Genomic DNA, 25,770 nt, shown 5'->3' with positions numbered 1-25,770 from the left:
ATTTTGATAAATTGCCCATGGCCTACAGGGGAAGATCTGCTCATTTCTGTACATTAAAAAGCCTTTCATGAGCTCATCTCAGCGAGGCGGTCACCTCATTCCCAGCCACTCTCATATCACACTTTTGCTGTAGGAAACCGAACTGCTTTAAACCCTGCAAAGTTCACTCGTGAGTACCAGATTTTGCACTTGCCGTTCCTTCTGACAAGCACGCAATCCTCTAAGATGTTCCTCCTGCCAAGCGTCATCCTTCTGCCTCTTCATCTGGCAGACTTTTATTCGCTCTGCCATGCTCACTTCACATCCTACCTATTTTCTTAAAGCTTTAATTTCTCTCCATGGACTTAAAGTGTCAGGCATATGTTACAGTTAACATAATAAATACATAACAAGTGGTCACTATGTGCTCCCGGGGGCATCAGACACACGGGAAACACTGAATAAAGTAGTAAATAATAAAAAGGACAATGATAATAACCAGCTCCTGACAGTATTTTTGAATGTTTGTCTTCTGGAACATTAGAAAAATGCTTCACACCTAAAAGACACTTGATAGTTATTTGTTAAGTGGGCAAGGGAATAAATGCATAAAAATGATTTCTTTGACAATTCTCTTGAAAAATCACAGAAATTCTTAATAAATAGAAACAGCTCCACTCTGAGCACATTAAAGAACTAAACTAAGTCTATTCCATCTTCCTTCTCCTGCAACTTGCAAAACTTAAGTTACAGAAATTCTTTCAGAAGTAGAGACTACATTACAATTTAGATTACACAATGCATTTGGTGTCAGACTGAGGTGGCATAGTAGCATTTTGTTACTGTGAAGCATTTTTGTACTTTTATTATAATTTGTTGTGCCCAGAGTTGTTCTATTGGAATATTATGACAAAACTCTAGCCAGTAGTAACAGAATATCTTCTTCTAACATTGCTGATAGATACTGTGGCAATTATCGAGCAGAGAGAAGAACACATCCTGTTCTAACAAAGTAAATGTATTTCATTCAATTTCAACTTATGGGCAATGAAGTCGATAACAGTGACAATATGTTGGCACAAGAATATGTAACATGCCTTGTACTTCAAAACAAAGAATTGCCCTTCTGACTTCTCTACCCAGTAGGTATCTTTAAGAAATGACCAACTATTGCTGGTGGTGCACACGGGATACGTTTTGCACTTCTTATTGCCATTTGTTTGTGGTACCACAAAGGTATTGTTGAGTTCACAGACATTGCCTTTTTAGTTGACAGAAATCACTATGTAATACAATTGACCCTTGAATAACAGGGGTGTGCACTGCAGGGGCCCCGTTATAAGCAGATTTTCTTCCACCTCGGCCGCCAACAGACAGCAAAACCAACCTTTTCCCTCCCTTCTCCTCCTGAGCCTACTCAATGTGAAGACCGGGAAGATAAAGACCTTTATGATGATCCACTTCCACGTAATGAATATACTTTTTCTTCCTTATGATTTTCTTAATAGTTTCTGTTCTCTAGCTTTATTGTAAGAATACAGGACAATATTCTTACATTATTGTAAGAATACAGCATATAATACATACCAAAATTATGTGGTAATCAACCATTTATGTTATCTGTAAGGCTTTTAGTAATAGACGCTTACCAAAGTCTTAGGGGATCCAAAAGTTATACACCGGCTGGGCATGGTGGCTCATGCCTATAATCCTAGCACTTTTGGAGGCTGAGTTGGGAGGATTGCTTGAGACCAGGCAAAAAGAGACCAGCCTGATCAACAGAGCAAGACCCCATCTCTACAAAAAATTTAAAAGTTATCCAGGCATGGTATCACATGCCTGTAGTCTCAGCTACTCAGGAGGCTGAGGTGGGGGATCACCTGAGCCTAGGAGTTTGAGACTGCAGTGAGCTATGAGGAGGCAGCGCACTCTAGCCCAGGCAACAGAGCAAGACACTGTCTCCAAAAAAAATAGTTGTATGCAGATTTTTAACTGCAAGGGGGATTGGTGCCTCTAACCCCCATGTTGTTCAAGGGTCAACAGTAATGAATATTCCTTTACTAAATGCAAAACACTTATTATGATACTAAATAGAAGATTCATTTTTATAGCAAGTCCAACTCATTATAATGTGACTATAGAGGAAATTTACAACATACTAACTCAAACATCTCTTTTCTTATTCGTACAAAAATATCATATAAGATTTCAGAGACCATAAGCAAGTAATTAAGTGAATTTTTTTTCAGAATATTGTTTTGGATTATAAATTACCTACAACCAACTTCTTAAGTAATTCTGAATTTGAGGCTTCTAAGGAAGAAATTAAGAAATTTAAATATTAATTTTTTAACTGATCTTTTGTAGTCACAACTCCTACTCTTATTATGGTAGAACCACCAACAGCAACTCACTATTAGAAGTCTTTCCTGGACTGCGATTTTGAGGATTATTATGCTTCATTTTTTCTTTATATTCTAAAATTTGCCGGCATAACCTATGAATAAACAATAAATAAAATTACTATTTTAATACAGATATGAAAAATTTTTACTAAATATAGTAAATTCTTAGAGCACTTCAGAAAATATCACAGCTAATGTAAGAATGTTATCATATACACTTCAAATTTGTAAGGTCTATCTACAAACTTCTAATACAGCTTCTAATTAATGAAGAAAAAAGTAAGGTGAAGTACTCATGAATTAACTCACTACATTAACTGGAGCCAGCTAGACATAATGGAAAATATCCTGACATCGGAATAAATTCTAGCTCCACAAACAGCTATTTCTTCACAGCCATGTTGCTTCTTTTAGGCTCAATATTTTCTCCTAAAAGTAAGGATTTTACTGCCTTAACTAGGTTGTTATAAAAATGTACTGAGACAACATTTTTTAAATGCTCAGAGAAATAGTGATGCAATGGAATACTTTGTTCCTGAACTTCATTGCTGAAGCTATTATAGAAGCCCAAATGAAACCCAATCTGTGTTTTTTCAAGGTTCTAATATTCAAATGTTGCATTTTTCAGAACATATTATTAAGATCTAATTTTTGTTGTTAGTTGTTCTATTCTTTGTAGCTCATAATTCAGGCCACCTCAGCTATTTCACAATTTTTAACAAACTGTATTTATAAATACATTATCTCCTTAAATTAGATAACATTATGGTCCCCCATCACTGAGACAATCAGTCATGCAAAGGGCAGAAAACAAACAGATGTCAAGACCTGGCTTGGACTACTACTGTTCCCTCCCTAGCTGCTCAGACTCTGAACCAGCAGACCTTTGTTAGAATGATGCTTAACCTCCATGTTCATCTCCAACCGACATGGAAGATAAAATCCTACCTTTTTAAGTTCCACAAAGGAAGTTGACATTTTCTCATTTCTGAGCTACATACCAACAACATATGTGCACACAACATGCCAAGTGTTGCTAAGCTCCATTCTCATTTCATAGATTACCTTACATAGATACCTTTGTAAAGAACATCACAGTTTCGATATTGAGTGCCACCCATTGGGCTGGACTCACACAGTTTTGGTGGAGCTAGTCAGCAAACAGTCAAATGACCTTCCAGGGACTGTGCAAAATATGGAGCGTCTCAAGAATGAGCACATCATATTGTCACAGGAGCCATGCTAACTGCTCCGTATTGTTTCAAGTTTAGGATACGTGCTGCCAGAGAAAGCACCAAGCCCCACCTCTGTATGTGGGTATCGATGAGTCCTGGGTGAGGCTTAGCCCTGTTACATCCAACTACCCTAGTTTAGACTCAGAGGTTTCAGCTGAATGGCTTCTTTGTGAAGCAGAATTTGAAAATGTTTTAAAACCTTGAGGTAGAGAACCAAGCACCTTGGGAGATTTTTGTTATTATGGGGAAGAGATCACTTCAGGGCCAAGGGCAAGTTGGTGCCCACTACTCATATCATCCGATATGGACCATTCGCTACCTCAGAAAAGGTGCTACCCAGGACACAAACAGACCTCAGGGTACAGAGCTGGTAACAAAGAAGAAAGGGAACTCTGATCTATTCCTGCAACATTGTTTGAACCTCTCTGACAGTTTAGAACAATCTCAACTAACATTTGCTTGAGAAAAGGGCTTCAAAGGATAACTTACCATGAAGGTTTAGACTAAGTCTAAGCCGAAATGTGGGTTCTACGTAAGGTTTGAAGTGTGGGGGGAAGGGTCACTTGCTCACTATGTGTGTGGCTAAAGCTAGCAGGCCCAGCTGCAGAGCAGAGTCCTGCTGCTTTGGGAACAATTGCTGAGCACATGAGCATATGCACGTGAACCAAAAAAAATGTTACTTGGAAGTCTAAGTATGGATGACCATGAAGACTGAGGGATCTGAACCAGCAAAGGTGTCCTAGTACCAAAGGTCATCATTACCGGATGGCAGGATCAGTTTCCATAGCAACAATGCAGCAACCGAATCAAGGGAAACAACTGAATGATTAGAATGTTCTTTTTTCCCTCCTTCTGACTTATAAAAGAGGATCATCTTCTTGGCACTTTGGAACCCCTTAGGTTCTTTAAAATTCAAGGAGAAGGTTAGGACTGAGGTCCCCAACCCCCAGGCTGCAGGCTGCTGCTGGTCCGTGGCCTGTTGGGAACTGGGCTGCACAGCAGGAGGTGAGGGCCTTCGTCTCTATTTGCAGCCACTCCCCATCACTCACATCACCTCCTGAGCTCCACCTCCTGTCAGATCAGTCACTGTCGCCCATCAGCCCCAGATGAGACCATCTAGTTGCAGGAACACAAGCTCAGGGCTCCCACTGATTCTGCATTATGGTCAGTTGTAAAAATATTTCATTATATGTTACAATGCAATAATAATTCTGAAATAAAGTGCACAATAAATGTAATGCACTTGAATTATCCCAAAATCATCCCACCCAATCCATGCAAAAATTGTCTTCCATGAAACTGATCCCTGATGCCCAAAAGGTTGGGGACTGCTGGTCTAGGAGATAGCCCCCAGGGTATGGTACAAGAGTTTCTGCTAAACTGGACATTTCAAGACCCAAATAACGAATTAGAAGTATCAAGGGTGTGACCTTATTTTTATCCCATGCATAGGGGTTATACTTGGAATAAAATGGACAATGTTGAGATCCCTAAGGATAAAGGTCTTAAATGTCCTGAGGAAAAGAATCCTGCACCCTTTGCTACTTCTGACTAGGCTAGCCTTTTGCTTGATTCCCGGCACATGAAGTGGACTACCTCGCGGCCATTCCAGCACTACCTGAACCAAACTATGAAATCTCCCCTGATGTATAAGATGCAATAGCTATAATTATCTTATACCCCAATTTAGTATCAACTAGTCTTTGAATGGGTACACTTACGTAAAAGGCTGAATAGTAACAGCATAATCTTCTGCAGTCCATCCCTGGTAATCTTTAGCAAAGACATCAACACTTTGCTGGAGCAGAAGACTGACTGTACTGGATGATTCACATTGTACGGCAAGCATGAGGGGTGTTCTAAAATAACAGAGAGATAACTCCACCCTTAGGAACTTCAATAAAGTTACTTAAACAAATAATATGATATACTTTACCAATTCACTATCTTGCCTGTCTGTGTACAATTAACCATTTACATGTACTTGTAGACACAAGAATCCTGGGTGCTCAAGGGTTCACTTTTGTAAATTACCACTGAGGCTAAAAGAAAGGGACAAAAGAACACCTCCCGTCTCACTGGGGTATGGCATAGTACAAGTTGCTAATTTATGGTCCTTTGATGGGCAAGAAACTATGCTGAGGTCACTTATCTAAAATAGGCCCAGATTTAAATGGAGAATTATCCATTCTTCCCTAGTCTAAACAGAATATATTTTAATTCAAAGTCAGGTAGGGGTCACAGAAGTAAAAGCTACCTACAGCCTTACATCAACCATATTAGTAATAACAGTAAGAACTGTACTCAGAGTACTTTCAGGTATCGATGATGAGAAGCATGTGCTGGGCACTGAAGTAAATGCTGTACACACACACACATAATCTCACACACAGCAACCCTTGGTGGATATCTTTTGATCTGCCTTTTCATATCAGAAAACATATTTGGTGATCAATAATGTCCCCAAGGTCCACACCTAGCAAGTGGGAAGTCAGGAATTGAACCCAGGTTTCTGGGAGTCTAAATCTATCTCTTTTCTCTTTAACACCCACCTATGGCTCATCTTCATTCAAGGAAAAGTTTATCCAATGAAAGCTGTCTTTCTTCCCTCTGCCCATACCAATTAAAAATAAAAACACCAAAATACACTAGAAATGCAAATGGAAAAAGCTGATGAATCCACACTATCTGGTAATAGCAATTCATAGTCACTTAAGGATAACTTAACATCAATATGCTTCAAAGAAAGCAACTTAAAGCAAAGACTCATTGAGTATTGCAAAAGACAAAATGAATTTCAGCTCCTATCTATGTGAAATAGAGCATTTTTAAAGGAAAAGTACGTAAGAAGCAGGGGTTAGACAAATACTCTGACGGGGTGAAGAAGTTCATGTTGAGTCATAAAGCAATCTAAAAGTTAAAGTTCATACTTCATAAAACTAACATGAAACCCCTTTAGCTAAGACAAGATCATATCACTGAAAAAAGATAATATGATAAAAAACATCAAATTACAAACATCAGTCAATATTGTAAAAGAAGATGAATCCTTCCGTATACTGTTCTTTACATTGTCCAGTCCAAATCACTGATTTTCTAACTGAACATTTCTGTTGACATTTTTCACTATACCCCAATAATTATAAGGTAATCTTCTTATTCGCTTAATATTTCCGACTTGAGTGACTGTTACCATTCTAGAAAAACACTCACTTTTTTTAAAAAAAGAACTAATTACTGTACCTGTCCAGGGCATCAACCGTATTTACATCTGCCTTTTCCTTTATTAAAAATTGTGCCACGTTCATGTTTTTTTGTTTCAGAGCAATCAAAAGTGGTGTGTCTTTTAGCTGTAATACAGCAAAAACAATTAGTAATGGACAAAATTAAGTATTTCTCACCTGAAGTGAACACCTTATATAAGATCCTAAGAATGTACATATAATACAGAAAGTGAGTAAAGAGTAGCCCCTTCCTTCTCAGCCCTGTGCTTTCCCATGTGCTGCTCCTTCCCTTGGAAACACGCCGCCTCTGCCTCACCGCGTTAGCTCTGGTCATCTCCAAAGCTCACTTCAGACACTCACTGCTCCCAAGAATCTTTGCTTCTGTCACAGCATTTATCATGGTATATCGTAATGATTTTAGTGATTCTCATCTAAAAAGAGCTTCTTGTGGGCAGGGGCAGGATCTATTGTCTCTACACCCCCAGACCCTAAGATATAGTAGTGAACATTTGCAGTATTTTTATTGAGTTAATGATCTAAATATTACCTCTAGAGCAGTGTTTCCTAAACTATATTCCAAAGAATATCTGCCCTACAAGAAGTAATGTTCCCCAACAGAAAGTTTGCATGATCATCTATTGGTGAGAAATATTACAAAATTGTGCACTGTGTGTCCAGTATGAAAACAATCTTCTGAATTTGCCTAATCCCTCTTTGACAATACATCTTTTGTGGCAAATATTAACATTTGAGAAATTAGAGATTGAGAGAGACAGGTTTGAAAGCTTTCAACAAAGGTGGAGGATTTCTCCAGGTGATGCCAACTCACTTGACTCTCTTCTACCAATGGTGACAAGATCCCAGATGCCAATGTCTGCCACTCCTGCTCAAGTGGGTCATTAAGGAAATGGGCTTTGAATTAAAAGAGACAGGTTTCAAATGAACTTTGATTGCTTATTATTAAATGGTCCATGGAATTTCTCCTATTACAAGATCACAGATTTTTATCTCAGCTGTTAAAAAACTCAGTATGAAATTTTATTCTCAATGATAATGGTAATCTTGGGACCCTAATGCATATCTACCTTTTTAATCCATTTTCATTCTGGTTTCCCTTTTAGTTGTTACTTAAAACTATTTTTATTTTAGGCAAAATATGAATCAGAAATAGAAATATAATGGTTTCTTAATAAAAGTTCTGCTACTGCCTATATGAATTATTTCTAGCATAAGTAAAGGCAGTAAAGTACTTGCATTTTTAAGGGACGATGCTGAGAAGAAACATATAACGTCATCTACAATCTGCATAACCAATCCAACCATAACCCTGATTAACCAAAAAAGGCTTATAGGCAGTCTAATAGGAAGACGATTATTTATGGTATATATTAAGAAAAAAGAGTTTTTAAAAAGCCACCTTCTGAATTCTAATACTCAACCCTATTACTAAGGGAATAATATAAAATATAGGCTATATATTGTAAATAAAGATAACCTATCAAAAAGTGGGCAAAGGACATGAATAGAAATTTTTCAAAATAAGACACAAGAATGGCCAAGAAACATATGAAAAAGTACTCAACATCTCTAATCATCAGGGAAATGCAAATCAAAACCGCAAGGAGCTATCACTTAACTCCAGTGAGAATGGCCTTTATCAAAAAGTCCCAAAACAATAAATGTTGGCATGGATGCGGAGAGACAGGAACACTCCTACATTGCTGGTGGGACTACAAACTAGCGCAACCTCTGTGTAAAGCAATATGGAGATACCTAAAACAGATACAAGTAGACCTACCATTTGATCCAGCAATCCCATTATTGGGCATCTACCCAAAAGAACAAAATACATTCTATAACAAAGACATCTGCACCCGAATGTTTATAGCAGCACAGTTCACAATGGCGAAGATGTGGAAACAACCCAAGTGACCATCAATACATGAGTGGATTAATAAAATGTGGTATATGTATACCATGGAGTACTATTCAGCTATAAGAAATAATGGTGATCTAGCACCTCTTGTATTTTCCTGGATAGAGCTGGAACCCATTCTACTAAGTGAAGTATCCCAAGAATGGAAAAATAAGCACCATGTGGACTCACCATCAGATTGGTTTCACTGATCATCACCTAAGAGCACATTTAGGAATAACATTGATGGGCTGTCAGGCAGATGTGGGTGGGGGAGGGGATGGGTGTGTACATACAGAATGAGTGTGATGGGCACCATCTAGGGGATGGACACGCTTGAGGCTCTGATTCTGGGGGGGAGGGGGCTGGGGGACAAGGGCAATATGCATAACCTAAACTTTTGTACCTCCATAATATGCTGAAATAAAAATAAAAATTTATTCTTTCCTCTTCTTGCCCACTTCATTCCCACCTACTCACCACCAATCTGCTTTCCTCAGAGTCTTCCTACAATTGATGGCTTGGCAGGCTGACCACTCACTAACACTCTACCTGAGAATTATCATCCCCACAGCTGAAGAGCTCCTGGTCTAAACATAAAAAAACCTCTTCTTGGTGTTTTCCCTGAGTTACATAATTGTCAAATTGGCCTGCATATTTCTGGTAGCTCTCCTTTTCCCTGTCCATTGTTCCCTTTTTAGCCTTGCCACTGAGAGGTAAACCATGTTCATAGCAACTAGTTTTTTACGAACTTCTCAACAGCAAGATTTCCATTTCTGTGAAATGCATTTCTTTTGTTCAAGTTTTATGATAGAGCCCATTTCCAGGGTCAATTTGCTTTGCCATGTTGTTTTACACTAATGAGAAAACAAACAAACAAAAACTTGGTGGGAAAAGAATTTGAAAAAAAATTTTACTTTTAGTGTTAGCACAAATATTTACCCTAAATGCATAAAAGAAGCTGTACCCTCTAATGCTTCTTTAAAAGTATCAATATTTCAAGTAAAACCTTAGACAATTAAGGTATTTCAAAATATTTTCATTCAGGGAATGCTTGAACTTCCAAACATGGAAAATTGACCCTTACATTATGTCAATGTTAAAACAAAAGCATTTCCAGTAGTTTGAAAATAAATACCTTGTTTGTCGTTTCCAGAGTGGCACCATGAGCACATAGTTTTGCTGCTATTGATAAATCCCCATTATAGGCAGCATAGTGGAGAGCAGTGTTGCCGTAGTCATCCACAACATTGGGATCGGCACCATGTTCTAAGAGCAGAATGACACATTCCTGTGCCTGGCATTGTACAGCCTGTCAGTGTTAGACCAAGAAATAGATTGTAAATTCTAGGAATTCAATATAAACATTTCACAGGTTTCACTTATGAGTTATATTTCAATGAGATAAATTCATTTTTATCCTATGGGCTTAAAGAAAACCCATCTCATGCTGAAATAGTTGGCAGCTATATACCTTTATCAGAGGTGTCCTGTTTTTGCCGTCACGGGGGTTAAGGTCACAGTCTTTGTCCAGTAGGAAAGTTACCACCTGTGCATCTCTGCTGGCACAGGCCAAATGGAGAGCAGTCCTAGGAAGGCGAGAGGACTTTTTAGAAAATTGTAGTTCACCATCTCAAAACATATTTATGTAATTGCAAACATTAAATCTCATGGTAGTCCATCTATTTTCAAAACAAATCTTTAATTTTCTTGTGAAGGCAGAATATGTCTTCGCTCTTAGTACTCACTGCATTAATGAAAGAGCAGCCTATCGGAATACAGAGACATTGACCTTTGGATTCATTTCAACTTGGGTTTGAATCCTCCTTTAAGCTGTCACTTACTGGCTATGACTTAGCTTTTCTGTGCCTCAGTTTCCTCACTACTAAAATGGAAATGAGAATAGTGGGGACACCTCCCAGGATACCACTGTGATGCTTACGTGAGAATCTATGCTAAGTGTTTTGAAGAGTTCCCAGCACAAATAACAGCTCAATAATTGTTAGATATTATAACGATTACCATGACTACTACCTAATAATGATGACATTCTGATTAAGTAAAAATGATACAATACCTATCTTGTGGTAAGTTTGAAAGATGAGAAATACAGCCGTATTTCAGTGATTCTAAGAAACTCATTTTTTTCACATTTTAACACCTCTGACATTGGAATGCCACTTGTAATTCATGATTTATTATAACTATAATTGGCAGCATTTTAATTATCTTATTGATACATAAGATAATGGGGCATCACACAGTCCATGATGACTTACATTAAATGAACTTTGGTATATAGAACAGGTCTCTGGCAGTTCTTTTCATATGATTAGCATTTAAAGACATTTTAGTTTTTACTTTCCACCGTAAACATACTATGAAAAAAGAGGACTGAAATAACAGCAGTGCATTTTTGAAACAAAGTTAATTCTTAATTTGATTTTCAAAGAACTGTAAACCAAAGGAAATGCAGGATTCAAATGAATAGGTATGGCTTATTTTGTTCAGTACTTAGACTTATAGAACGTACGTAAATCAGATATTCCCAATGACAAATATTAGTATTGAAGACTTATACCACATTTTGCTAATGCATTCATGAATTGATGGGCATTTGGGTTGTTTCCACATCTTTGCGATTGTGAATTGTGCTGCTATAAGCATTCGGGTGCAGGTGTCTTTTTTATAGAATGACTTTTGTTCTTCTGGGTAGATGCCCAATAATGGGATTGCTGGATCGAATGGTAGGTCTACTTGAATCTGTTTAAGGTATCTCCACATTGCTTTCCACAGGGGCTGCACTAGTTTACAGTCCCACCAGCAGTGTATGAGTGTTCCTGTCTCTCTGCATCCACGCCAACATGTGTTTTGGGACTACTATGGAATATTACTCAGCTATTAGAAATAATGGTGATATGGCATCTCTTTGGTTCTCCTGGAGAGAGCTGGAACCCATTCTATTAAGTGAAGTATCCCAAGAATGGAAAAATAAGCACCACATATACTCACCAGCAAACTGGCTTCCCTGAGTGCACATTTGGGAATAACACCAATTGGGTATCGGACAGAGGTGGGGGCTGGGGGGAAGGGATGGGTGTATACCTACTTGATGAGTGCGATGCACACTGCCTCGGGAATGGGAATGAACACGCTTGAAGTTCTGACTCTGGGGGGATGGGGTGGGGGGAGGGGATGGGTGCATATCTACATGATGAGTGCGATGTGCACTGTCTAGGGAATGGACACGCTTGAAGCTCAGACTCGGGGGGATGGGGAGGCATAGGCAATATATATAACCTGAACTTTTGTACCCCCATAATGAGCTGAAATTTAAAAAATAGAAAAAAAAAAAAAGGGCGCCTGGGAGCAGGACCCCTCCAGGGTTTCCTCATCCCAGGTGCTCAGGAGCCCGCGGAGGGGAGAAAGCCGAGCCCCTTGGGTGACAGGAGGGCTCGGGCTCCCGCACGCCCCCGGCCCGCCCCCAGCCCCGGGCTCACGGTTCCTATCACCTGTGCTTCGTGTCTGTCTCATTCAGCAACTCTCTGTTGCAGTAAAGGATCTTCTGCACTTTCCGGAGTTCGTGCCGGTAGGCAGCTCTGTGGAACTTCCCCATCTCTTTCAACCGGAGGTCATGGTCATATCCTCGGGTTAAGAATGCGAAGTCACACGTCTCAGTCGGGGGAAGTTGGGTCGCCCTGGAAGGGGCAGGGGCAGGGGCAGGGGCAGGGGCAGGGGCAGGGACAGGGACAGGGGCAGGGGCAGGGACAGGGGCAGGGGCAGGGGCAGGGGCAGGGGCAGGGGCAGGGACAGGGGCAGGGGCAGGGGCAGGGGCAGGGGCAGGGGCAGGGACAGAGGAGGTGGACCCCATCCTGCTGCTCCAGCCGAAAGCTTCTTTCCGGTGGAGCCTTCCGGGTCCGCGGACACCTCAGCTCCTCCTCGCGTTTCCTCCGCCTCCGTAGCCCAAGGCTGGCAACCCGGTCTGGCCGACACCCGCAAGGAGCAAGCTCCGCACCTTCGTGCGGGTCAGACCAGTAAAGGCCAAGTCAACCGTCAGCGCCCGCGCTGCACCTCAGCAGGCGATGTCGCCGGCGTGCGCACAAAGACCCACGCGCCGCGGCTGGGGAAGTCTCTGGGGCCGTTGGCGTCGCCGGCAGGTGGCGGCTGCGGCGCGGGATGGCCCGGCTCTCCGCTGGCTGCCCCGGGGCCCCCGCGCGCTGCCCGCCGGGCCGAGACAGCAGCCGCGGAGCACGCGAGGAGGGTTCCGGGACGTCCTTCTCCGCCCTCGGCGCAGGCAGGTGCCTCTCCACGCCCGCTCCGTCGGCGGGGAGGAGCGGGCCTGGCCGGGACGCTGGGCGACCCTGAAGATGACAGCAACAAGCGGCCTGCGGGGCAGGGCAGGAGGGTTGGCCAGAGGCCCGGAGGCAGGGCTCCCACCTGGATGGAGTGCAACTGGGCCTCACCGATGGAGACGATGTCCCCGGGAACAATCTCGTCGCTGGCGATGGGCCTCCACCTGCGGCTTCGGTAGACCTGGGCGGTGAGGGGCGGCAATGTCACCGCGGAAGACGTGCCTGCGCTGTGCCCACCCCCAGACTGGGCAGGACTCTCCCCGCCACGCGCACCTGGATCACGCGGGGCTTGTTGCCCATCCTCCGGATCTCCGACATGTTCCGCATCTGCTGCTGCACCAGGGAGGCCGCAAACGCCACCAGCATGGACAGCGTGAAGACGCTGTAGTACCAGTACTCGTCCAGGCACCAGAGTCCCACACAGAACACCTGTGGGACATCAGCCTGTCTGTCCCCACCCCACCCGTCCTGTCCCCCCGAGCCTCTTCTGCCCACAGGCTCTGACGCACGAGGACAGGGACAGGTTTGGGGGGTTTGGAAGTGGCAGACAGGTTTGCCCCGGTTGTGAAAGCCCCGAGAAGGAAACGAGAATGGCCAGAGCTGCCGCTTTACCTGAAACACGAAGAACGGGGCTGTGGCTCTCTCCTTGGAAAGCTCCGAGAAGTCGGGCACCACCATCTCGGCCCTGCAAGCGACCAGACCCCACATCCTGTTCCTGGTGCAAGGCCTCTCGGGGGTGGAGGCCCCACCCTGACAGCTCTGCTCGGGGCACGGCAGGCCTCCCCGGAAACCGAGGGGCCGTGGGTGGGTGTGGGGCACCTAGGCAAGCCTTCAGGCTCCTCCTCATCCGGGCCTCACCTGGGGCAGACATGCTGCCCGCCCACAGCCCTCTGCTCCGCAGGAGCCCGAGGAAGCTTCTCAGTCTGCTGCTGCTGCGGGGCCGCTGCATCGTGGACCCGGCCTTGCTCACGGGGGAGTCGGTGCCGCAGATGAAGGTGGGTGGCAGGAGGTGGGGGTCCTCAAGCTACTCAGGAGGAAACAGGCCCGGAGAGGGCAGGCCAGTGGCTGGGCCAGGATCCCACCCAGGTGTAGATGGTGGAGGCGGGTGGACTCGGGTGAGTGCCGTGGACAGGAGGAGCTGGGAGGTGGTGGGAAGCAAGGAGGTGAGAGAAGCCAAGGGCAGCCAGGGTATCTGTGGGTGCCCGGGGGTGTCAGAGCAAGGTGGACTGAGAGAAGGGGGTGAGTCTTGGGAGAGGCGGGTGTGGTGGGGTCACAGGGAGTGGGAACTGCAAGAGCAGGGCCGAGGAGACGGGATGCCACCCCGGTGAGGGCGGGGCCTGGGACCTGGGTGGGATGCGCGGGGTGGGGCAGGGAGCCCCATGAGGTCAGGCTGGCTCATCGCAACCTCAGGGCCAGCTCTCCAGGGCTGGAGAAGGAGGCAGAGTGGCCCCGGCCATCCAGGGTCACCACCTTCCTCCCCAGGAGCCAATCGAAGACCTCAGCCCAGACCGGGTGCTGGACCTCCAGGCTGACTGCCGGCTCCACGTCATCTTTGGGGGCACTTCCTGAGCCTTGTCTACCTGTACAGGGAGGCCCAGGCCCGGAGCCCTGAGAAGTGAGTGCCACCCCCAGAAGAGGTAATGCCCCTGCAGTCAGGAATGGCAGGAGGATGAATGCCCAGACACTGACAGGAGAGCCTGTGGGTCGTCTGGGCCAGGGAGGGACACAAGGCCAGGCCAGTGTGGTCAGCCAAGCAGGGGCCTGGCTCTGTGCCAGGGCAGCAGGGAGCCATAGAGGGTGTGTGAGCAGGAGAGGGAGCCCTGACCCCCACGCATCCCTGCAGGCAAGAGCAGTTTGTGGACCTGTACAAGGAGTTTGAGCCAAGCCTGGTCAACAGCACCGTGTACATCATGGCCATGGCTATGCAGATGGCCACCTTTGCCATCAACTACAAGGTGAGGCCTGGCTCCCCGCCCCCAGCACGCCCCGCCTGCCCACCCCTCACCCACCACACACAGCCAGCTGTCCATCCCCGCAGGGCCCGCCCTTCATGGAGAGCCTTCCTGAGAACAAGCCCCTGGTGTGGAGCCTCGTGGTGTCACTCCTGGCTATCGTGGGCCTGTTCCTTGGTTCCTCGCCCGACTTCAACAGCCAGTTTGGCCTCGTGGACATCCCTGTGGAGGTGAGTGGCCCTTAGGCCACTGGAGCTCAGCTCGGGCCTAGCTGTGGGTCACTGGCTCACTGGCCCTCCTGGGATGGGTCTGTCCTGGGGTGAAGCCCTCAGGAAGGTTCAGGCTCGCGACTCCTGTCCCCCACGGGGCTGTTCCCCAGTGTGTGTTGGGGGAGGGCTGCCTGGTGGAGGGAAACCGGATCCCCCCAGAAACTCCAAGGCTGACCCCTCCCTTTGAGTGGCTCCCGCTGCCTGTCTGGGGCCTGGGCAGGTGGGAGGTTGGGGGTAGGCCCAGCTCTCACCTGTGCTCCCACCCTCCTTCCTGCTGGGGGTCCGAGTCCACCACCTCAAGGCCAGCTCCGCTCAGCTTCACATCCTGCTGCGGGTGCCCCAAGTCCAGAGAGCCTGGGTCATCGTGGTGGGTGTAGGCCGCAGAGGCCGGCGGCAGCGGCTGCTCTGGAAGGAAGGGGACTCTGTCTGGGAGGGCGCTGTGGGGGAGGGGATCGGGACTGCAGGCAGCCCAGCGGCACCCAGGAAGGGGAGGAGATATGTGGGCCAGAGCAGCAAACATGGGAGGTGAGAGGCGTCACAAGGCGGGGGCAGGGATCAGTGGGAGAGGGGCGGGAGACCAGGGCAGGGACTGGGGGAGTCGGGGCCCTGGGGGCGGAGAGGGACAAACAGGCAGAAAGGAACCAGGAGCCCACGTCGTGGGGAGGTGATGGACGAAGAGATGGATGCAGGGCCGGCAGGGGCCGAGGCCGGGTGGGAGGACGTGGGGTCCTCACCGAGGGTGCAGCGGCTGGGGGGCGCTGGCTCCAGGTGCCCAGCACTGCGGCAGGCGGCCTCCTGCAGGCAGCAGGCGCTGGCGTAGACCGCCCCGTCTGAGCCGCACACCTGGGCCCCATGGGCGCAGCAGCATAGCGTACGCATCGTGGGACCGCCATCCCCTCCTTAGGGGCCACCGCGGGGCCAGGCTCCCCAGGGGTCTTGCGTGGGGGACTAGGCAGGATCAGCGAGGCATCGAGACCCCCACCGCATACTTTGCATGCGCCCCACAGGGCCTGGGGGACGGGGAGAAGTCCCTGGGGCTGGGGACCAAGCCCCCCCATAAGGAGGGAGCGGGCGCGACAGTTAATGGAAGGTCCTTGTAGTGCACATTCTTGCAGAGAGTGAGAAAGACAGAAGATCGACACATGTAATAAAGTTATTGCGGAGTGTGGAAAATACCGTTAGAAAGATACATAATGTGAAGAAGCGCAGGCCGGAAGAGCACCCCACTTCAGAGCGAGAACTGAGAAGAGACGTGGCGGCCGGGCTGTGGGGCCCGGTGCTGGTGCAGCGTGTACGCGCGTCTCCCCAACTCTGTGTGCGGTGACGTCACACTTGGTAGTTGGAGTTGAACCGTGGTAGCATTTGCGCAACAGAAGTCAGCAGACGTGAGGTATCGGGGGTTTTCTTTCTTTCTTTTCTTTTCTATTTTTTCCAGAGTCAGTTATTAAATGTTTACCGGCAAGCAAATACAAGCAAAGGGAAATACACCACGGACCGTAAGGAAAGGGGCGCGCGCAAAGGTGCTGAGCTAAGAGGAGCACTTGAGGGAAAGGTGTTTCTGAGCTCTTATTTCGAACATGAAGAATGAATGCACAATGTTTATTATTAATAATGTACTTTTCTCTGCTGCAACTAAATGAATATTGAACAAATACAATATGTTTGTTTAAAATGATACCAAATTGTTACCTTGACCTCATTTACTCATTACTCATTTCTTGGTTAAGACAAGGATAATATATCAGAGGTTTGTTATAAAGAATAAATCTAACACTACATGTAGAATATACGGCTAAAAGTCCCTGGCACATACCAAAACCTTGATCAATGTTGGCTGTTGTTGTTATTATTAGTAGTAGTAGTATTATTTTACTTTGCTCAGTGCACTTGATACTGTAGTTACGCCAGAATCTTGGTAGTTTCTGAAATGCAAAATATTGTTTCCTTGCCTTAAATATCTTGGTCTCTTGGCCTCAAAAATCCCTTTTGTCTACCTGGAAACATTCTATTCATCCATCAATCTTTTACTAATTTCACATTCTTTCTTTCTTCCTTTTTCCTTCTTGATCTTCTCATAACACCTCACGTAAAAGGCCCTGTATCCGCACACAAGCCAATGCTATAACTTCTATGCATATTTTCACATGGGTTTGTCACACAGTAGATTAAGTCTGAAAAGAAGTTAGCACGTTCTTTTTTGGAGATGTTTTCTATCTTTAATATACTTCAGGGTTTTGTGACATATGTTAAGTGGTCTGGTATGGCAAAATATCAAATCCATTGTAATATATTTATCATACATTAAAATGCTACTGAATACTTACTGAAATTATAATGTTTCCAAAACTCTATTACTTTTCCACATCTCTGATATTGTATAGAAATACTCTAAATGTTCTCTGCTTGCATATTTGATATAACTATCAATTTTATTATTTTACTGATTTATTAATGTTCTGATTGTATTGTATATAACATATATAAAACATTATAAATAATTCCAATATACATAATGTATATAGTATATATACATATAAATAAACATACATATGCATACTTTATTCTGTCATTCATTAAATTAACTTGTATTTTGTATCCTGCTTTCAACTAACAGTTCTGTGTTCCTGATTTATCACAAATTATATCCAAGAATTAACCAAAATTAATGTAAATTCTTAATGATTTCAGTGATGCTAGGACCTTAGAATACTTTGCTTTCAATTACTTTCTCCCTCCTTTAGGTTCTTTTAAACATGCTTTTGTTAGTATCCCAAAGATATTATTTTTGTGATTAGATACTCAGTTTTCAAAAATTTGAATTAAAATAGCATAATTGAAATTTCTCACATAGGAAACTTAATTTGTTAACAATATAACATTTTAAAATCTTGTAAAACTTTAAAAATAATTTTATGTATAAAATTATACTTGCTAATCATTCAGATATCATTGCTACTTCATAATTTTGTAAGCAAAATAAGTTTACTTTCCCAGTTTGAGGGAAAACGTATGCATCTAAACACAGAATTACCCATCCAACCAAATTTTTAACAGCAACAACAAAAAACAAAGATCTAAAACTTAAATTTATATTGGAATAAAATAAGATTGTACTTCATCCCTGTTATGGAATTCTGCTGATTTTCATTATATTCATCACTTTACTTCACTAAAATCCATAATTATTTCTCTCAGATTGTAGAACACAGCTCTTCATCTCAATACATTTTATAAAATATACTCAAAGACATCTACACAGTCATTTGTTTTCAACAATTCTGGAACAAATGACAGATGTTGTTTCCAGAGTTTTCTTCCAATATTCTTAAAAGAACAATAGGGTGGTTTGATTATCTCGTCATCGTGTATCACTTTACTCATTCTCCAAATCCTTGGCATATTCAGGTACTCAGATAAAAGGGAGCAGGACCTAAACCACTTCCCAGTGTCACCTTCTGACCTCTATTTTTACCTACTTTCTTTCTCTGGTCATAGAGGAAAAAGGTTATGTTAATGAAAAAGTATTTTCACTTTTTTATTATATATCATAACTCAAAATTTATTTAACGATTGAAAGCACTAATGAAAAACATAGTTTCTATGCTGGCACATTGTTCTTTGAAAAATTGTTTATTCTTTAGATTTTCTCCTAAGATCTTTCAGATTGTCTCATTTCTCCAATAATTGTTACTCGCTATTAGCTTCTTAGACTAAATAGATAAATTGTAGATGTAGATAGAGATGTAGATAAAATTATGTATCACTTTTTATTTAAGAAATTAACTTCAGAACTATATTTCAGGTGAAAAACATTTTTAATATTCCTTAGATGGTTTCTTAGTTACTGTCTGAAACTTGTATGCCCAAACAATAGAATTCATAAATCCATTCATATGTTTTTCTTTCACTATATATTGTGATTGATGCCTATTTGAAATTCCATTATTTTCTGACATGTATAGATTTTATTCACATTGCTGGAACTACATAGACCAATGTATTGCAAGTGTGCACATATGATATATTGTGTATTCAGATGTTCACACCTACACCTACGTATAAGCACAAAATATCACAATGAATTAGACTATTCACTAAGAAAACTTTTATTGATACACTGCTACCAATCGGGCATCATGCAGAACACAAGAAATGTAGTGGTGAACAAAAAACTGTGTTGAGGTAAAATAGTGTTTTTCCAAACCATGTCTGGGAATATTGATGTTCTGTTACGAATGCGGTATTTGGGGAAGAAGGCAAGCGGGAATGTACTCCGTGAAGGAGAGGTCTTTCGAGCACGTTAGTAGTGTTAAGGTAACGGCAGTGGAGGCAAGATGACGTGATGAATATTTTACAGAGAAACTTCTTCAAGGCCACAATTGGGTACCATGTGATTAAAGCGTGGTTGCTTCTCAGTTCTGATTCTTACCAGACCACGTGCTATATGAAAACACAGTCACAGAAAAGCCTTTCTTTGCAGCAATTTAAGAGAACCCTGTAACATCAGAAACGGTTTTTCTTAAAGCTGTCATTGTTGAACTGAGCAATAGGGAATGATGACAAATGCTCTGCAATGTGTCGTCCTGCAGAGAAGTGACCCGAGTAAGTGTCAGCTTCTTTCAGCATCAGTGATTACTCTGCTCGGGGGACCTAAGATAACATGTAAACACTATTTGTATTAAGAGATTTCAAAACTTCCCTTTAAAATGTGTAAGCTATTGATATATTCCACTTGCTTGTTTGTGGTTCTTTCAGGTTCTCTGTTCTTTTATACAATTCAGAACTGTGTGATATACTATCATCCAAATTCAAGTTTCCTTTGCCTTATTATCCTGGTTTGATCTGTGACATGAGTAAGAGTTATATGAACAATCTAAGGAGACATTAGCTAACAGTCAGAAAAAAAATATTTTGAGATATATGAAGGACAAAAATAATTGAAATAAGGCAAATCTTCTCAAGGTAGTAAGCAGATATTATCAAAAAAAGACTGAACTAGAAATGTGAGCAAAAATCTATGAAAATAAGTGTAACTAACCCTGGAGGAACAGATTAAGTGTCTTACTACATAATTAGAGTAGTGAGAAAGGCTGACATCTATGATTAGGACATTAAAAACTGTTTAATGTGCAAAATATAAATATATAATTAAAAGATATGCAAACATTCCCCTATGGCTGAAACTAGTGTGTTCATTATTATTGTTATTACACTGAATCAACAAAACTGCTCTCCAATAAGCAAGTAGTTATTGATTTGTTCCTTCATTGTTCAACTCAAAATTAGTCAGGGTACACTAGATATTTCCAATTAACCAAAAACTGAGGACAACGGAAAAACATAGGCAAAGCATGAAAAATAAAAATTCTGGAAGGCACTGGAGAGCTAACAATACCACGAGTTTATTGAGGAACAACCCAGACAGGACAGGATACTCAAGGAGATGAGCCCTGCTGCAGGGGCTGCTTTATCCTGGCGTATCCTCCAATGGGGAAAGGAGATTGAGACGTTTTGGAGAACTCTGAATATTCTTTCAAGGCTAAGTTAAAAGGGACAGTCTGGGCCCTGTCATACCACATCCACACGCCCTTAAATGTAGGTAGGAAGCAAAAGCAGACAAACGTCACCTCCTCTGTCCGTTTCGAAATCTCGGTTCTCCTGCCTCCAGCTCTTTTAGCCCCTTGTCTTTAAGTTGCATCTTGGGCTGAACAGCTGATGCCTACAGAGACCTCCAGGTGTCCGTTCCAGAAAATGTCCCTTCACTAAGGATAACCATCCCAGAAGCACCTCTTTGGGCTGAATTGCCTTCTGGAGACTTTATAGGGAGAGGTCTCCTCTCGGTCCACACTCTTCCACGTCCTGTACTGAGCCTCGGTGCTACCTGTGGGTGGCCCAGGACGGCCCACATCAGCCTTGTTTATGGGTGTTGCGGTCTTGGAGGGTGTGGCTGTGAACGCTCCCAGGAGGAATGGGTTTGGCTGGAACCCAATCAAGGCAACCCCTACAGATACATGGTGCTCGGAAATCCCGGGAGCCTGGCCTCAATAGGTTGTGAGACTCCGCTGAAAACCAGTGACCGAGTTCCTCAGGACTGTATTTATGGAGAAAAATATTAATAATCAGAAACTAGAAAAAAATCACCAGGAATGATTTCTGGTCCTCCACTTATGAAAAACCTGGGAATGCTGGCATTGAAGTTCCTTACAAGAACAAGGAGAGTCACTTGCAAAGTCATGTAGATAATCAATGTAGGACGAGCCTCACCGAGGTTCTAAATCCTACTGTGCTCACAGGAAGTCCTCCTGACATGAAGCCCACGGGGACAGCATGCAGTGCCTTCATGGACACTTCATCCCTTCAGAGTTATACAAAATCGTACCTGGACACAATCCTAATTAATGTAAGGATTGTGGGGCCGTCTTTGGTTGTCCTTCATCATGTGCTAGAGGTCACACTGGACATGTTATCGTATATGGAAAAAATGTGAAGAAAACTTTGTTCTTCATTCCTCATTAAACATATGAGAACTCACAGTGTCAAGAAGCCTTATGGAAGCTCGGAATGTGGGAATGCCTCAGTCATTCCCAGCAACTCGGAGCACCTACACAACGGCACACTGCAGCAGCTTCCTGAATGCAGGAAGTGGGGAAAAGCTCTCAGCGGTTACCAGGGGCTGGGGGAGGGGAGAGTGGGGGGATGTTGGTCAAAGGATATAAAGATTCAGTTAGACAGGCAGAATACGTTCTGGAGATCTGTTTTGTAGCATTGTGACTTTAGTTAATAATGGTGTAGTCTATAGTTGAAATTACCAAGAGAGTAGATTTTAAACATTCTCACCACCTCCAAAAATGATAAGTATGTGAGGTAATGGATGTGTTAATTAGTTTGATTTAATCATTCCCCAATGTCTACATACATTGTAACATTACATTGCATACTGTACCCCATAAATATATATAATTATAACTTTGTCAAATAAAAATAAAATGAATTTTCTTCTAGAAGCAACCTTTGGGTTTTTCTTCAAAGTAGCATTTTTTCCTTCCAATTACCTCAGCATCTATGCAGACCCCAATAAACTTTATTAATAACTTTTCCATATCTTTTTATACCTAGTGTGCACAAGAAGCACTAGGAGCCAAGAACTCAAAACCCTGTTTTGTTAGACCATAAATTTGCATGCTTTGTACTAGAGAAAGACGCCAGTTCACCTAAACAATACCCATGAGATCTACACATACTTTCTTGTGGATCTTAAGGAGATCTATCTTTTTTATCTTTTTCCCTTTGTGATATACATGTGCACGTGAATTTTAGATTATCATGATATGAAATTTGAGAACATTTAAACAAATTAACTTAGAATGGGTTAAAGTCATTTTACAGGTGTTTTCCATGTTAGCACAATTCTTATTTGTAGGTACTATGATGTTTACTTTTTATGACAAGCATAATAAAAATGTTTACAGTTATGGGATCTAAACATGGGCATGTTTCCAACTATCCCAGTTTGTATGACGATTTCTGAAATATCTTTTTCTATATGCTGAAAAATAACGTTAAGGACAAGAAATGCTGCTAGAGCAACAATTTCTTCACCTTTCAAGTGAAGTAGAACTGGTTTAACTAAAAGCAGTTGTGCAAAATAGTCCCTTAAAATACCCATTAGGAATGCCCAGTACTTATTTTAACACAGAACATTTTGGTTAATATAAGGCTGCTACATTCCTCTCTTTACATGTTTCTGTAACCTTTTAGTGAAGTGTCATCATAGCTCAGGCTCTATAATGCCACAGAACTGTCCTAGCTTAGCATTGTTTGGTGTGCAAAATTCCCACCCACACTCTGGACCACACGCCCTCATTACTCAAAGAAATAAATGATCCCTGCTGAGTAAACTACTGGTTCGTCTCTTCATTTTCCCCCAAGTACCTGCCAGTTTAAAATGCGCACACACATACACACATAAAAATATATTCTTAAGATAATGGTATTTTCCATTTTAGAGGGACGAAAGCTAAATTTCAGTCTTAATTGTGAGATAGTCATGCCCACATTATCATCATTGAACAATATGTTTGGTCAAATCAATGAAAAGACATAACAATATGAAAGACACATGTTTATATGATAATTATCTTTGGTCTATATTTAAGAAGCTTTACTTTTGCTAAAAGTCTTACATGAGGATTACTGGAAGGTGACTTGGTGAAAACAAAGGGAAAGCCTGCACTTTCTTAATAAAATTCTAACATGCACACCACTAGTTTCAATATACAAAGTAGATGTTTATTTCAATAAACATATCAACACATGAAATCAAAACAAGGGAATCGTCTTGAGAAACTATAAGCATAGTCTGAGGATGGTTTTGTACACACGCACACAGAGTTGTATTTTTTTCCTTTTATTTGTGCATTACTCCCATCCAACTATCATCCATTTCTGCCACCTGAGCCCCAAAACATGTTCCAGATCGGCGCCCTGCCCTCCTTGCTCACCGGCCCCTCCCCAGTAGAAGCCTCATGTCTACCAGGCACGTGCAATGGTTTCATGACGGTTCTCCTTCCGTACAATTCTGACCTCTGTATTGTTCATCAAGCAGTCAGAGCGATCATGTTCAGGCTGTAACCTGAACACACGATTGCCTCTTACAAACCTCCCGCAGTTTCCCTTCGCACTGTGAGTTTACTTCTGCTCCGCTCGGTTTCTCGGTGCAGCCCGAGTGTGTTTATGTTGTGCTCTTCTCACCTCGTCCTGGAGACTCCAGCCACACAGCTCTCTGCCCCTGCACAGTCCAAGGTCAGTGGCTTCGAGTCACGTGGTAGCTCCTCTCTGGGCTTGGTACACTGTCACAATTCATACTTGCCCAGCTGCCTCCTTCCTGTCCTTTTATACTTCTTGGCATTTCGTTAAAATGTCAGCCACTTAGAGAGTCTCCCCAACCCCCAATCTGAAGAATTTACCCAGTCACTGGCCGTAGCATAGACTTTTCTCTCATTCTCCACATAACACTTACAGTCATGTAATGTTCTTCTTGGTTATTATTATTTTTTGAAGAATGTAAGTTTTCTGACAGAGACATTTCCTACCTTGCTCCCCATCGTGTCTACATGCCTGCTGTAGTATGGCATGCGTGTGGCACTGTGAGGACAGCATTACACTCTGACACGGTCTAAACCTTTCCATGTAAGTTTAATTTATTTGGTGAAAATATGAATAAAGATATGTGAATTGATTGAATTGAAAAATAAATAAATCAATGAAAGAAAAGAGAAGAGCCTTAAGGCTACACTTCTAAGACTTCTCTTTAACAATTTTTTGGGTTATAATTAGCATAATACAGGTTATTCAGCATTGCATGATGTGTTCATGGACTGGCTTTGAAGAACATCTTTTATTCTGAAATGATTTAATGAACAGGTAAAAATATATGTATACTAAAAAATACACAAATATATAACAAAGTTTCATACTTGTTGGAGGTTATCAATAAAATGCTGCTATGGTTTTCTATGGTTTCAAGTTTGTGGTATTAAAATCTTGTTATCCATGTATATGACTGTATTTGATTAAACCATATGCAAACATGATCTATTTCATTTTTTTCTCCCTTGAGATTGTTATTTTCTGCTACATATCCACTGACAGATGGCTTCTCAACTGGGTTATTATTACTTACCCTGTGCTAGTGATCGACAAACCTAGCTGCTCACGCCAATTGCATAGAGAGAGCTTTGTAAAACTACACATTCTATGACTTTTTTCCCTAGAAATCATCATTCAGGACTTTTGTGTGGGGTCAAGGAAGACGCAGTTTTTCATCAGGGCCCCAGGTGACTCTGAGGTGTGGTGAAAGTACACAGCATGACACTCCGTCCTCACACCTTCTCACGCTACAGCAAACTGCATATCTGGTTAATAAAAACGTTACAAACGAGGTTAAGCTGGGTTTTCATCTTTAAAGATTTCAGGGGGAGTATCTGTTCCTTATGATTAAGTCCACAAACATCCTTCTGAAGAGGTAATGAGAGCAGAGGTGTCACCTTAACCTGCCGTCTGTGAGCGAACTCGTAACTGTCGGAGACACTCGGCAGGGCAAACCTCCTAAACGGACCAAGGCAGCTGAAAACATGAGCTGAGAATCAATCAGCATCTGGGCCAACACAAAAATCCTTAGAACTTGGCAAAATGGTGCATTACTTTGACGTTCAGCATCCAAATTATTTTGCCATCAGTTTTAGAAGGAATACCTAAAAATCTAAATTTTACACTCAGGGGCATTTTAAAGCTATAATTATTTACTATTTTCTTTTAAGGTGATTAATATGAAATTACATGAAAATTTAAAATTCAGTAGTCTTTCCTAGGGGCAAATCATATATTCTTGGTCTCTTATTGAGAAGACATTTAGTTTTGTCATATTCCTTCTCTGCTTG

General features: G+C 42.7%; 1 protein-coding gene, 1 long non-coding RNA gene, 1 other non-coding gene and 1 pseudogene across 3 annotated transcripts; 1 reads left to right on the top strand and 3 right to left on the bottom strand.

Moving 5' to 3' along the window:
- The window catches only part of LOC138399495 (cytochrome P450 4F2-like), an 859,494-nt pseudogene that overhangs the window by 800,931 nt on the left and 32,793 nt on the right, over positions 1–25,770 (bottom strand).
- Positions 3,574–3,679, bottom strand: LOC138381086 (U6 spliceosomal RNA). The gene has a single exon (XR_011233029.1). It is a non-coding gene; the product is annotated as a U6 spliceosomal RNA (small nuclear RNA).
- Positions 13,313–13,859, bottom strand: LOC138399384 (endoplasmic reticulum transmembrane helix translocase-like). The gene is made up of 2 exons (XM_069493798.1): positions 13,723–13,859; positions 13,313–13,539 (listed from the first exon to the last, which is right to left on the bottom strand). Exons 1-2 carry the CDS (start codon positions 13,816–13,818, stop codon positions 13,315–13,317), a joined length of 321 nt encoding a protein of 106 aa, XP_069349899.1. The 5' UTR covers positions 13,819–13,859; the 3' UTR covers positions 13,313–13,314.
- Positions 14,066–15,231, top strand: LOC138399373 (uncharacterized). The gene is made up of 4 exons (XR_011236160.1): positions 14,066–14,105; positions 14,593–14,725; positions 14,954–15,065; positions 15,149–15,231. It is a non-coding gene; the product is annotated as an uncharacterized lncRNA (long non-coding RNA).

This window comes from Eulemur rufifrons, chromosome 2 (genome assembly GCF_041146395.1).
Source record: "Eulemur rufifrons isolate Redbay chromosome 2, OSU_ERuf_1, whole genome shotgun sequence".
NCBI classification, from domain to species: Eukaryota; Metazoa; Chordata; class Mammalia; order Primates; family Lemuridae; genus Eulemur; species Eulemur rufifrons.
Note: the sequence above shows the minus strand (reverse complement) of the source record. Positions and strands in the feature narration are given on the sequence as shown.

What these genes read in the sequence shown, in the direction of transcription:
- LOC138399384 (XM_069493798.1), bottom strand. Translation starts at nt 13,818, where the DNA reads ATGTGGGGTCTGGTCGCTTGCAGGGCCGAGATGGTGGTGCCCGACTTC. An exon ending in CCCCGTTCTTCGTGTTTCAG is followed by an intron (nt 13,540 to 13,722) that starts GTAAAGCGGCAG and finishes GATGTCCCACAG; the next exon opens with GTGTTCTGTGTGGGACTCTG.